The 12,136-nt window shown below is 51.5% G+C and overlaps 1 protein-coding gene across 1 annotated transcript; it reads right to left on the bottom strand.

Annotated features, from left to right (window-relative positions):
- Positions 1–2,078: 2,078 nt before the first annotated feature.
- NLRX1 (NLR family member X1) lies at positions 2,079–10,924 on the bottom strand. Its single transcript, XM_056860487.1, has 6 exons — positions 10,810–10,924; positions 9,732–10,348; positions 6,435–7,855; positions 5,479–5,565; positions 4,491–4,742; positions 2,079–2,397 (listed from the first exon to the last, which is right to left on the bottom strand). Exons 1-6 carry the CDS (start codon positions 10,835–10,837, stop codon positions 2,079–2,081), a joined length of 2,724 nt encoding a protein of 907 aa, XP_056716465.1. The 5' UTR covers positions 10,838–10,924.
- Between the last annotated feature and the right edge of the window lie 1,212 nt (positions 10,925–12,136).

Below are 12,136 nucleotides of genomic sequence, written 5' to 3'. Positions count from 1 at the left end.
CCACGATTAGAAATATAGCAAAGATAGAAAATATGGCCAGCCAAGGGACTAAAACAGCAGAGCACCAAATCCAACATGAAGTCCTCCGCAATACAGAGAAGCTGTTTGGTCTCTTGGCTCCAAACGTGGTTGCAGGAGATGACATGGCCTTCTAGTGAGGGAAGAACGTTTGAAGAACAAGGCAAACCCTGTGAGGTATTTGTGTCTGGATTGGAGAGGGGGGAAGAGACCCAGTTTGGTGAGCCTGGGCTACAGAACCACAAGATGGATCCCTCCGTTTCATCTCAGCTTCATCAGTTCCATCTCACCTTTCCCTTTTCAATGGTCCAATTTATCTCATTGCTCTGTGTTCTGGTTCATTCCAGGTCAAGATGGTGATATATCTGCTCACTGGTGATATACAACGTCCTTCTGCCTTAATGCAAAGGGAGCACATAAGAGAGCAGGCTTCAAGCTGCCAACTTCCAGCTCCAGGTGGGGCCTGGAAATCTCCTAGAATGACTACAGAGATCTGTCTCCCTGGAGGAAACAGCAACTTCAGAGGGGGGACTCTATGGTATCATATCTGGCTGAGGTCCTCCTTTCCCCAAACCCTGCCCTCGCCAGGCTCCACCTCCAAACCTCCAGGAATTTCCCAACCTGGAGTTGGCAACCCTATCCCATGCCCCCCCAAGCCTGTGTCTATGGGTGCAAGCAGGTTACCAATCATTTGCATGGCAGAACTGCACCCCAGTGTGCTCCTGGAAGACTGATTTGGAGAGCTTTCAGCAGAAGCCAATTGGGCAAAACACGGGCTGGCTAGCGCCTGGGTCCTCAAGCATTCACAGATTAAAAAAAGAAAAGAAAAAAGAACAGTGCTTCAGGCACCTTGCCTGAAGGACAGTGGGAGGTGCAGGACAAAGGAATGCATTTCAATTCATGATCAATTCTCCTTTGCAGAGGCAGCTGGAAGCGAGGCCCAGGGATCAGGAGAAAGTCTACAGCAGCTCCAGTTTTCAATAGTTCCCTTTCTCTGCACCCTATGGCAGAGATGTCAAACATAAAGCCCACAGGCTTGATCTATAGGGATGCCAACCTCCAAGTAGTAGCTGGAGATCTCCTGCTAGTACAACTGATCTCCAGCCGATAGAGATAAGTTCCCCCGGAGAAAATGGCCACTTTGGCAATTGGACTCTATGGCATTGAGGTCTCTCCCCTCCCCAAACCCCACCTTCCTCAGGCTCTGCCCCAAAAAACCCCCACCGGTGGCGAAGAGGGACCTGGCAACCCTACAGATTTGGCCCCTTGACGGCTCTTTTCTAGCCAGCGAGCCAGCCCCACTCTGGCGAGACATGGCCCGGCCCAACCAAGCGGAATTTATGTCATATCCGGCCCTCGTGACAATTGAGTTTGACCCCTCTACCCTATGGCTTATTCCCCTTTCCCCAATTGTCTCTCCCTGGCTGGCACTGGGATACGCCATCTCCAGAAGATCAGGGAGCAGAAGGTTAGAACAGTGAGATTCATTGGGTGGTTCGAGAGACACCTGTGGCTCTTCTGGTTTCCCAATATGGCACCTGACCCCGGTTTCAGGAAAGCAGGCAAGAGCCTTGCCTGGTGGGGCCTGTACTTGGTGGTTGGTTACAACCTTGAAACAGCTGCTGCCAAAGGAACAGGTAAGCTTCCAGCCTCCCTGAGTTACAGAGCCTAATATCAGGGATAAGAAGAAGAGTTGGTTTTTATATGCTGGCTTTCTCTACCACTTAAGGCAGAATCAAACTGGCTTACAATCACCTTCCCTTCCCCTCCCCACAGCTTGTGAGGTAGGTGGGGCTGAGAGAGCTCTAAGAGCTGTAACTATCCCAAGGTCACCCAGGAAACAAATCCAGTTCACCAGGTGAGCCTCTGCCACTCATGTGAAGGAGAGGGGAATCGAACCCGGTTCTCCAGATCAGACTCCACCGCTCCAAACCACTGCTCTTAACCACTACACCAAGCTGGCTACACCAAACTGGCTGGATAGAAGTCCGCGTGGCTCTTTTGGTGGATGGCGATGGCGAACGTGGCTCCCTGCAAGGGGCAGAGGGCCTGCCGCGGCCTTACAGCACCCCCTGCTGAATTTCGCCTAGCATCCTCTTGACCTCGTTCTCCACCCGCATGAACTTGGCCTTCTTCCAAGGGTTGGCGGTTTGGCGGCGGCTGCTCTCCAGGTCCTTCAGGAGCAGGCCCAGATGCTGCTGCACTCGTTCGCGGTCCCAGATGGGCAAGTTCTTCTGGACCACGTTCAGGATGATGGCCCAGTAGTCGGACACGTCGGCCCCCATCGTCAGGAAGATGAGCACCTTGACGCCGTCGCGGTCTTTGCGCAACCCGTGCAGGGCCTGCTTGCCTTCTTCGCTGATCTCGTTGAAGTACAAACTGGTGGGAAAGGAAGGAGGAAGGTTAAAGCAGCAGCCGAGGCCTTTGTGCCCAATAAGCAAAAGAAGACTGGGGATAAAATAACCCATGGGAGGAGCTATGGTGGTGTAGTGGTTCAGAGCAGTGGTTTGGAGTGGTGGACTCTAATCTGGAGAACCAGGTTTGGTTCCCCACTCCTCCACATGAGCGGCAGACACTAATCTGGTGAACTGGGTTGGTTTCCCCACTCTTCCACATGAAGCCATCTGGGTGACCTTGGGCTAGTCACAGCTCTCTCAGCCCCACCTACCTCACAGGGTGTCTGTTGTGAGGAAGGGGAGGGAAGGCGATTGTCAGCCAGTTTGATTCTCCCTGAAGTGGTAGAGAAAGTCGGCATATAAAAACCAACTCTCCTCCTCCTCCTCCTTCTTTCGATATGGGGTAGTTGCCAGGCAGTGCTTGGGGGACATGGGGGCACAACATTGTGTGTGCTATTATGTCACTTTCAGGGACGAGCCCAAAGTGACAAAGCTTAGCTCTAGGAATCGCTAGAGGTGTTAAGGTAAAACCATACAGTTTCTGGCAATTCTGAGAGCTACCTTCCATCACTTCCAGGTTGTTCCTGGAAGGGACATACCAGCATGCATGACATCAATTTTTTTTCCTCCTGTTGCTGGACAATAGGAGCTGGGGGTGGAGGATTCCCCACCCCGATCGAGGAACTGGCAAACCTTAGTAACCACTAACAGCAGGCCTAGCTTTTGGAGCGATCCTTTGTGTTTAGCCCAATTCTGTGGCAGATTTGTTTGTTTCTTTTACTCCCTTTTAATGCTGTGCTCCATCAAACTCAATATTGTCTACTCGTGTAGGCTTGCCAACCTCCAGGTGGGGGCTGGAGATCTCCGGCATTACAACTGATCTCCACTCTACAGTGATCAGTTCCCCTAGGGAAAATGACTGCTTTGAGGGATGGACAATATGTCTTTATACTCCACTAAGGTCCCTCCATTATTATTTCTTCTTTTTGACACCGGGATTTCCCAAATCAAACCAGAAACCACGAGGTGTTTGTTACTCTAGTATTTCTATTTCTATGTTTGTTTCCCACAGTCTGTATCCAAGCCCTGCTCCAAACCATCCCTCAATAAACACATGAATACATGATGCCGCCTTATACTGAATCAGACCCTTGGTCCATCAAAGTCAGCATTGACTACTCAGACTGGCAGCGTCTCTCCAGGGTCTCAGGCGGAGGTCTTTTACATCACCTACCTGCCTAGTTCCTTTAACTGGCAATGCCGGGGATTGAACCTGGGACCTTCTGCATGCCAAGCAGATGCTCTGCCACTGACCCACAGCCCCTCCCGTTGTAGGTGGGGGCATCTCCCACTAAGGAACAACCTGCTCCCTGCGTTTTGTCTTTAAGTCACAACTACAACAGAAGGTTTTACAGTGCACCGACTTAAGCAGTTGCTCTATACCCATGCACAGCTGACAAAAATCTGTTAAAATTCATGTGCATTTAATGGAAACACAAACTGGCATGGCAACAAGACTTCTGGGGGTTGATTTGCATGAGTCAAATGGGCTAGGGGTTGTGGCTCAGTGGTAGAGCATCTGCTTGGCATGCAGAAAGGTCCCAGGTTCAATCCCCGGCATCTCCAGTTAAAGGGACTAGGCAAGTAGGTGATGTAAAAGACCTCAGCCTGAGACCCTGCCGGTCTGAGTAGACAATACTGACTTCGATGGACTGAGGGTCTGATTCAGTATAAGTCAGCTTCATGTGTTCATGTGAAAGCAGAGATTTTTCAAGCTGGAATGGCGGGGTTGTGCAATTTGGCAGCATACCCAATGCCTGCGCACAGGCACAAGAAAATTAAGCAGAGGGCTGCCAAGCTCCAGGTAGGGCCTGGAGATCTCCCGCTATTACAGTCAATCTCCAGATGGCCAAGATCAGTTCCCCTGGGGAAAACGGCTGCTTTGGAGGGTGGGCTCTATGGCACGGTACCCTGCTGAGGACCCTCCCCTCCCCAGACTCCACCCCCAAATCCCCAGCAATTTCCCAGCCCAGAGCTGGCAGCATGCAGGACGACTGGGGAGAAGCGGAGACTCACTGCACTTTTTCCAGCGTCGCGTGCCTCTTGGCCTCCTCCACCAGGGCCAGCGCGGTGTCGTCAGTCACAGAGTTGTAGGCCACATCCAGTTCCCGCAGGTGCTTGTTCTGGGCCAGGTGCTGAGTGATCACCTCCACGCCCTGGTTCCCCAGCGAGGTGTGCAGCAGCGACAGCTGGCTAAGAGACGTGTTGCCAGCGACAGCTTCCGCAAGGTAACGGGCCCCCTGCTCAGTCACGGGGTTGTCAGCGAGCCTAAAGAAGGTGCCAAGAGGGCAGGCCGTGAGCATCAGGCAGGGCTGCAAACCTGCAGGTAGGATTTCCAGGTCATCACTTATCACGTTTGCATATTAAATAGTGCTACAGAAACTTTTTCGAGGAAAAGAGCAAGAGTCCAGTAGCCGCTTAAAGACTAACAAAATTTCTGGTAGGATATCAGTTTTTTTGAGGAAAGTTTGCCTTATCTGCATAAGTTATTATCGTTGCAGTTGCATGGTTTGAGGTTTCAAGCTGCGGAGCTCGATGTCTGTTTGTTTAATTTTTAACAAATTGCCCAGTGTAGTGGCTGCAAATGTGCTCTCTGCCACAAACTCAAGTGGCAAGCCAGAATTCCCCCCAACTTCACCCACCCTATATGAATATATTTATTTGTTACAAACTTTTCTACCTTGTTTTTGACAGAAATCTTAACTTCCAACATTACCATGAAACTTTCTCTCTTTCTAAAAATGGCAACTACAAAACCTCTGATAAGAAGAAAGAAAACCAACTACAGGCACACACAAACCCCTGCAGCAGTGAAACTGACCAACCAAGCCATTAAAAGCAGTGAAACCGACTACCTGAGCCATTAATTACCACCCAAAGCCTGCCTAAACACAATTCTATTTGGCACCTAAAAAGCCATCAGAGTGGGTGCTAACTGAATGGCATCGGAAGGGCCCAGACCTTGTCCTCCCAAATGGGAGTGACAGCCCCCTCTGACACTTACCTTAATGTGCTCACCATACATTTCTCATGCAAGAGCAGGTCTCGGATCTCCTTGCAAGCATCTGGCCCCAAACTATTGAGCTGCAAGCTGGGGGCAGAGGGAGAGGGAGAAAACAGATCAGTGTTTTTATACTAGTGCAGACATTGTATTTCCCGTCCCGTCCCATCTCATCCATTCTTGATCATAGTTTGCCACCCTCTGGTGACAGGAGAGACAACAGTCCAAGGAGCATTTAAAAGTGTATTCCACAAGCTCACAAATGGATTGTGGGCAAAATATAAGCCCACTCCGGCACCTGGAGATTCAGGAGTCGTCCATCAATGCTCTCACAGGAATTCATAATTCAGTAGAATAATAGAATCACAGAGTTGGAAGGGACCACCAGGACCATCTAGTCCACCCCCCTGCACAATGCAGGAAATTCACAACTACCTCCCCACCCCCCACCCCCAGTGACCCCCTACTCTGTGCCCAGAAGATGGAGGGGAAACCCTCCAAGATCCCTGGCCAATCTGACCTGAAGGAAAATTGCTTCCTGCCCCCAAAGTGGTGATCGGCATTACCCGGGGCATGTAAGAAGTAAAGCATTTGCTTGGCATGCAAAAGGTCCCAGCTTCAATCCCTGGCATCACCAGCTAAAAAGATCAGGCAGGAGGTGATGTGAAAGACCTCCGCCTTTGACACTGGGGAGTCACTGCCAGTTTAAGTAGACAATACTGACCTTGATTCAGTATAAGGCTGCATCATGTGTCTGTATGTTCCACATGAGCTCTGTCTCTCAGCTATAGCGTTCTGAGTATGTACGTATTGTATGCATGGTTTTACCTATCTTTAGTACAGGTCTCTTGCCCCTTCTACCAAGGACCTCAGGGTGGCATGCACAGCTCTAAGCCCCTCTAGTTTAAAATGGCCCCCATCAGGTGCCAAGATGAAGCCAAGGAGACCCCAACACTCACTGGAGTTTTTTGCATCGTAGGAAGACAGGGGAAAGAGTCCTCAGACTGCTGACGTCGAGATGGCAAGATGTCAGGTTCAGTTCTTCCACCTCGTGGCTCGTGGTGCCCACCACAGAAGCCAGGACGGAGCATTTGAGTGGGGTCATCTTGACCGAGGAGAGGTTGATGGTCCTCAACGACTGGACGGCCTCAGCCGTGAAGCGCTCGTTCTGGAACTCGTGCAGGAAGAAGAGGTAGTCCATGAGCTCCGAGGGGGGCAGGCCCTTACGGCTGTTGCGGATGACCGTCTTCTTCATGGCCTTGGCGATCTCAAAGGCTGCCAGGTTCTTGATGGGGCAACCCAGCTGGTCCAAGATGGCCCTGTTCCGCCGTGACAGCAGCCCCCCCATAAAGACAGGGAAGAGCTCGAAGACCTCGTCGTCGGAGGCTTCGTCCGGATGGCGCATCGGGCCCTCTACCCCAAGGATGCTGGAGTTGATCTGATCCAGCACGTCATCGTTGAAGTAGTCCTCCTCCTTGAACATCTCTACCGCCATGGTGCGCGCGATGGTGTCACGGTCCTTGCTGCTGAAGCGGGTGAAGTAGCGGGGGAAGATCTTGATGAGGTTGAAGAGCAGCGGCAGGATGCGCAAGGGCAGGAACTTGGAGACGATGCTGAGGACCACTGCAACGTCTTCGCTCACCTTGCCAATGACCTCGGAGACCTCCTTGCCCACCCGTTGCGTCAGGGTCTTCTTCTCCCCCAGGATGACGTAAAGGGCCGCCAGGTACTCCTGCATGGCCGGGATGGTGAAGACAAAGGTGTGTTCCTTGCCCGGCTGCACGCAGGGAGTGAGGAAGAAGCGGAAGACGTCGCTGCGGAAGACATTCAGGAGGTTGAGTTCACTCTCCACCTTCATCTCGATCTCAAAGCAGCGGCGCAGGTCTTCCTCCGAGAAGGAAGTCTGCCGGGACATCACCCCTTCGTAGGCCAGCTTGCCCACCGTTTTGGCCACGTACTTCATCATGGAGATGTTGGAGGGGTCGGTGCTGTCCAGCACCTCACCGCTGAAGTTGAGCCGCAAGAAGCTGGTGTAAATGCCGGTGAGAGTCTGAGCAGGAGGCACCGACCGGGTGAAATAGAGGAAGTGCAAGGTGGTGCAGACCAGCCAGCAGTAGGAAGGCAGGAAGCACGCCACCGCGATCTGGTTGTGCCGCTCCAAGTTCCTTGAAAGCATCTCCACCAGGTTGTCCCTCTCTCTCGTCTCTTCTGCTGTGGCGGGGCCCGAAGCTCCGCTACAGTCCGGTTGGCTCAGCCGCATCTGGAAGTATAGCTTCTGAAGGCTGACATTGGAGAAACCGCAGACCTCCACGTAGCGGCCCACAAACTTGCTGGGGATCCGGCGCACAGCGGAGGGGCGGGTGGTAACGATGATGCTCGCCTAGGGGAACGGGAGCAGATAAGGGCAGGGAAGGTTAAGGACAGACAAGGGAAGCATTGGTCCTTGTCCACTGTTGATGGTCACAATAGGGGAATGCAATTCCCTACAACCCCAATTGGGCCTGGATTAATGAGTGAGCCAAGGAAGGTCTGTGGTGCAGAGTGGTCAGCTGTAGTACTGCAGTCAAAAGCTCTGCTCACAGCCCGAGTTCGATCCCGACGGAAGTCGGTTTCAGGTAGCCGGCTCAAGGTTGATTCAGCCTTCCATCCTTCCGAGATCAGTAAAATGAGTCCCCAGCTTGCTGGGGGTAAAGTGTAGACGACTGGGGAAGGCACTGGCAAACCACCCTGTAAACATAGTCTGCCTAGTAAATGTAGGGATATGACGTCACCCCATGGGTCAGTAATGACCCAGTGCTTGCACAGGGGTCTACCTTTACCTTCTACCGAGGAAGCTACTGAGCAGAGACCCCCCCACACACACACACACACTACAGGATAATAATCTCAGGAGGGTAGCCATGTTGGTCTGCAGTAGAACAACTAGATTCGAGTCCAGTAGCACCTTAGAGACCAACAAGATTTTGGGGTTTAAGCTTTTGAGAGTCAAAGCTCTCTGTGATGAAGGGAGCTTCGACTCTCGAAAGCTTAGACCCCCAAATCTTTTTGGTCTCTAAGGTGCTACTGGACTCGAATCTAGCTCAGTATAATAATCTGTGAGTTTTCCACTGTGAAGAGGGCACCTGCCATCAGCCGAGCCTCTGCCCAAGACGCTTCCATCAATGCCAGGGCCAGATCAGATTCTGCAGATTTAGAAAACCTACAGGTATCTGGATATTTTGAAAAACTAATTCTGTTTCCAGTTTGCAATCTGGGGAGCAAAGAATGTTGAGAACAGAAGAATTAAAAGAGATTGGGAGATGGGTAGGCTGAAAATGATTAGTAACGTTAAGAAACACCAGCTGTGTAGGACAGACCACAAAGGTATGGACTCATTTCCAATCTAGTTTCAGCTTCTGAGAGTATTGCCTACACATCTCCACATTTTTTCTTTACAGTAATAGGGACTAGAAACAAGAAAGGAAGGAAATTAGAGCTTTAATTCTCAGGCTGCTTAATTCAATACCAGATTCCAGATTCCTATTATGCAAGCCCCCTACACAGCTGTAGCTAGTTAGCTAATCAGTTTTTTATTTTGCCCCAATGCTAGCCAGTAGTAGGGTTGCCATGTGCATGGCGAGGGGAGGTAAAAACCAAGGAGTTTCTGACAATATCTATAGAGGCATGACATCACTTCTGGGTTGTTGACGACCACCCCCTTGTCCCCACCCCACCTGGTCTCCCACTGGTTACCAGGCTAGGCCTGACAACAATAGCCAGTATGCTATTATAAATTTGCATATTCATTTAACAGATTCACACATGCAAATAGAAACAGATTTTTTCACTGAATGAAGGGCAACCTTCCTGCTGTCGAAACCATCTAAATTCCACATTGAGTCAACAAACTCTTGTGCCTCTCAAGGATAATATTTGGTCTGCCTCTTGCATACTCAGAGAAGAAGAAGAGTTGGTTTTTATATGCTGACTTTCTCTACCACTTAAGGAAGAATCAAACCAGCTTCCAATCACCTTCCCTTCCCCTCCCCACAACAGACACCCTGTGAGGTAGGTGGGGCTGAGAGAGCTGTGACTCGCCCAAGGTCACCCAGCTGGCTTCATGTGGAGGAGCGGGGAATCAAACCAGGTTCTCCAGATTAGAGTCCACCGCTCCAAACTAACCGCTACACCACGCTGGCTCTCTAGAGCTAGCAGACCAGGGAGCAGATATACCTGCCCTTGTCAACTGCCAGTTCCTAAAATACTGCAACACACACCTCTGGCATCATGTACTTCCTCAGCAAATTGACCGCAATGGCAGAAGGGAGCACTGGCTCATTAGGGTCGCAGCAGAGTTCCGTGTGGGCCAGGCGGAAGTCCAAGTTGAGACGTTCCAGGCCGTTCAGGATGAAAAGCACCTGGAGGTTGGCAGAGCCCAGCACAGGTACCACCTCCCGGAGGTGCAGGTACTTCTTGGTGATCAAACGGCGTAAAGAGATGGGGGCATTGTTCTGGGACAGGTCCTCGCAGGAGAAGGGGATGAGCAGCTCGAAGCGGGGCAGTCGCCCGTGACACCAGTCCATCACCATCTTCTTGATGAGAGTGCTCTTTCCAGTGCCCACCGTGCCATACAGGACCACATTCTTGACTTGGCGGCCACACGCGTCCACGTCAAAGAGGTTCTGGAGGCCGATGATGTCGGTGCAAGGGGCCTGGAGCTGGTTCTGGATGGTCATCTCAGGAGAGGGCTTCAGGATTTCCTCCAGGGAGCTTTCTCGGATGACGGGGTCCACGTGGGTGGTGTCCAGCGAAAAGGACGGCCCGAACTGCCTCTCCTCATTGGGCTGCTGGCGGAACCAATGGGCCAGATACTTCTTGTGTTTCTCAATGGCTTCTGAGGACGAGAGAGAAGGAGAAGAAGAGTTGGTTTTTATACCCCACTTTTCTTACCTGTTGCCTGGAGATTGGTTGTAGTAGCGGGAGATCTCCATCCACCACCTGGAGGCTGGAAACCCTAGCTGACAAGGCATGTCCTGGTCTGACCAAGTGACATTTATGTCACATATGCCTCATGTAATAATTGAGTTCAACACCCCTGACCTAGAAACTTGCTTTACAAATAAGCAAAAGGAAAGCTGATTTTACTTCTGCACCCGGTACCGAATTCCATGCATCCAAAGAACTGCTGAAACAGACCTCCCTATGCCCGGGTAAGAAAACAGACCGGGCATTGGCTCCAGTCCCGCTGGCAGTGCAAAATATTGGCCTCCTGGCCGGTCTCAGTTGCTGACCACCAACCTGGGCCGTGCAAAGCAACAGGTACCCCTTTGAGGCATAAAGTCCATAGGGCCTTACCAGAAGTGGCCACGTTCTTCAGTGCCATCTGGCTTGGCCGGGCGGAGGTGGGTTGAGACGGTCCCCCCTGATATCCTCCTTGACAACGGACAAAGCCCCTGCAAGAGAACAAAGGGAGATGCCTAGGGTAGGGAACTGATGTAGGTGACCCACTGCCAGAGAAGGGCGTGGCCAAATTCCCAGAACCATGGGAACTGCTAGGACCTTGGGCCCACCATCTCTAGTGACATATATTGAGGCCCCTTGGAGCTGCTAAATGGTCTTCAGATTCCAAGAACATGACCACCTTGCTAGCGCCCATGCCGAAGTCAGGCTTCTGCATGGGATCAGACATTCATCCAGAGTCCTTGTACCCCTGGGCCCATATCTAGCAAGCAGATCAACAGCTGGAGCTGAGAAGCTCTGGAACTGTGCTGCAGAGCCTCTTGGGTAGGGTTGTCAGGTCCCTCTTCGCCACCGGCAGGAGGTTTTTGGGGCAGAGCCTGAGGAGGGTGGGTTTTGGGGAGGGAAAGGACTTCAATGCCATAGAGTCCAATTGCTAGGGTTGCCAGGTCCCTCTTCATCACCGGCGGGAGATTTTTGGGGTGGAGTCTGAGGAGGGTGGGGTTTGGGGAGGGGAGGGACTTCAATGCCATAGAGTCCAATTGCAAACAGTGGCCATTTTCTCCAGGTGAACTGATCTACATCAGCTGGAGATCAGTTATAATAGCAGGAGGCTGTTATACCTGAAGGCTGACAACCCTACTCTTGGGGAAAGAAACTCTGAGCGAAGGCCTCAAATACCCATGGCTCATGCTGAGTTCTTCCTGGGTTTCTGCTGACCCCACCCAGGTTTCCTCTGACTGGAAGGGCTAGAAAAGCACCCGGGACCAGTTTGGGCTTTGCCTGGGCAAGAGTCAGCCTTGATTTTATTTGCCAAGCTGGTAGTTGTGGGCATGCATGCCACATTCCTGCCAGGCTTGGAGATTTGTGCCTTCTGCTTGCCTGGGCAGCATGGTGTTACCTGAGGGGTGGTGCTAAGGAGTTCCAAGTCCGGTCCATGTGGAGGATCCTCTTGAGGATGAGGTTGCTCTCCGCACCTGGGAAATCCAGCAGGGAGGATGCAGTTATTGTATTGCATTGATTTCAAGTGCATCGTCCTTCTATTGCTATTTAAATGGCATTTGCTGTTGTAAACCTAATGTCTGCAAAGCATAAGCTGTTCTGTTCATCACTGACAAAGGCAGGTTTCTTCTGCCCCAAGGCATTTACCATCCTAATGGCTGACTGAGCAAGAAAGGGATAAGACATGCAAGAAATCTGAGTCAGAGAAGCTATCTGGGTTAAG

This window comes from Euleptes europaea, chromosome 14, assembly GCF_029931775.1.
Source record: "Euleptes europaea isolate rEulEur1 chromosome 14, rEulEur1.hap1, whole genome shotgun sequence".
NCBI classification, from domain to species: Eukaryota; Metazoa; Chordata; class Lepidosauria; order Squamata; family Sphaerodactylidae; genus Euleptes; species Euleptes europaea.
This window is presented reverse-complemented; position numbering and strand designations above follow the sequence as displayed.

Excerpts from the sequence above, each read along its gene's own strand:
- NLRX1 (XM_056860487.1), bottom strand. The coding sequence starts at position 10,837 with ATGGCACTGAAGAACGTGGCCACTTCTG. Across the intron at positions 10,349-10,809 it reads GAAGAACGTGGCCACTTCTG|AAGCCATTGAGAAACACAAG; the intron begins GTAAGGCCCTAT and ends TCTCGTCCTCAG. Across the intron at positions 4,743-5,478 it reads TGTATGGTGAGCACATTAAG|GCTCGCTGACAACCCCGTGA; the intron begins GTAAGTGTCAGA and ends CACCTTCTTTAG.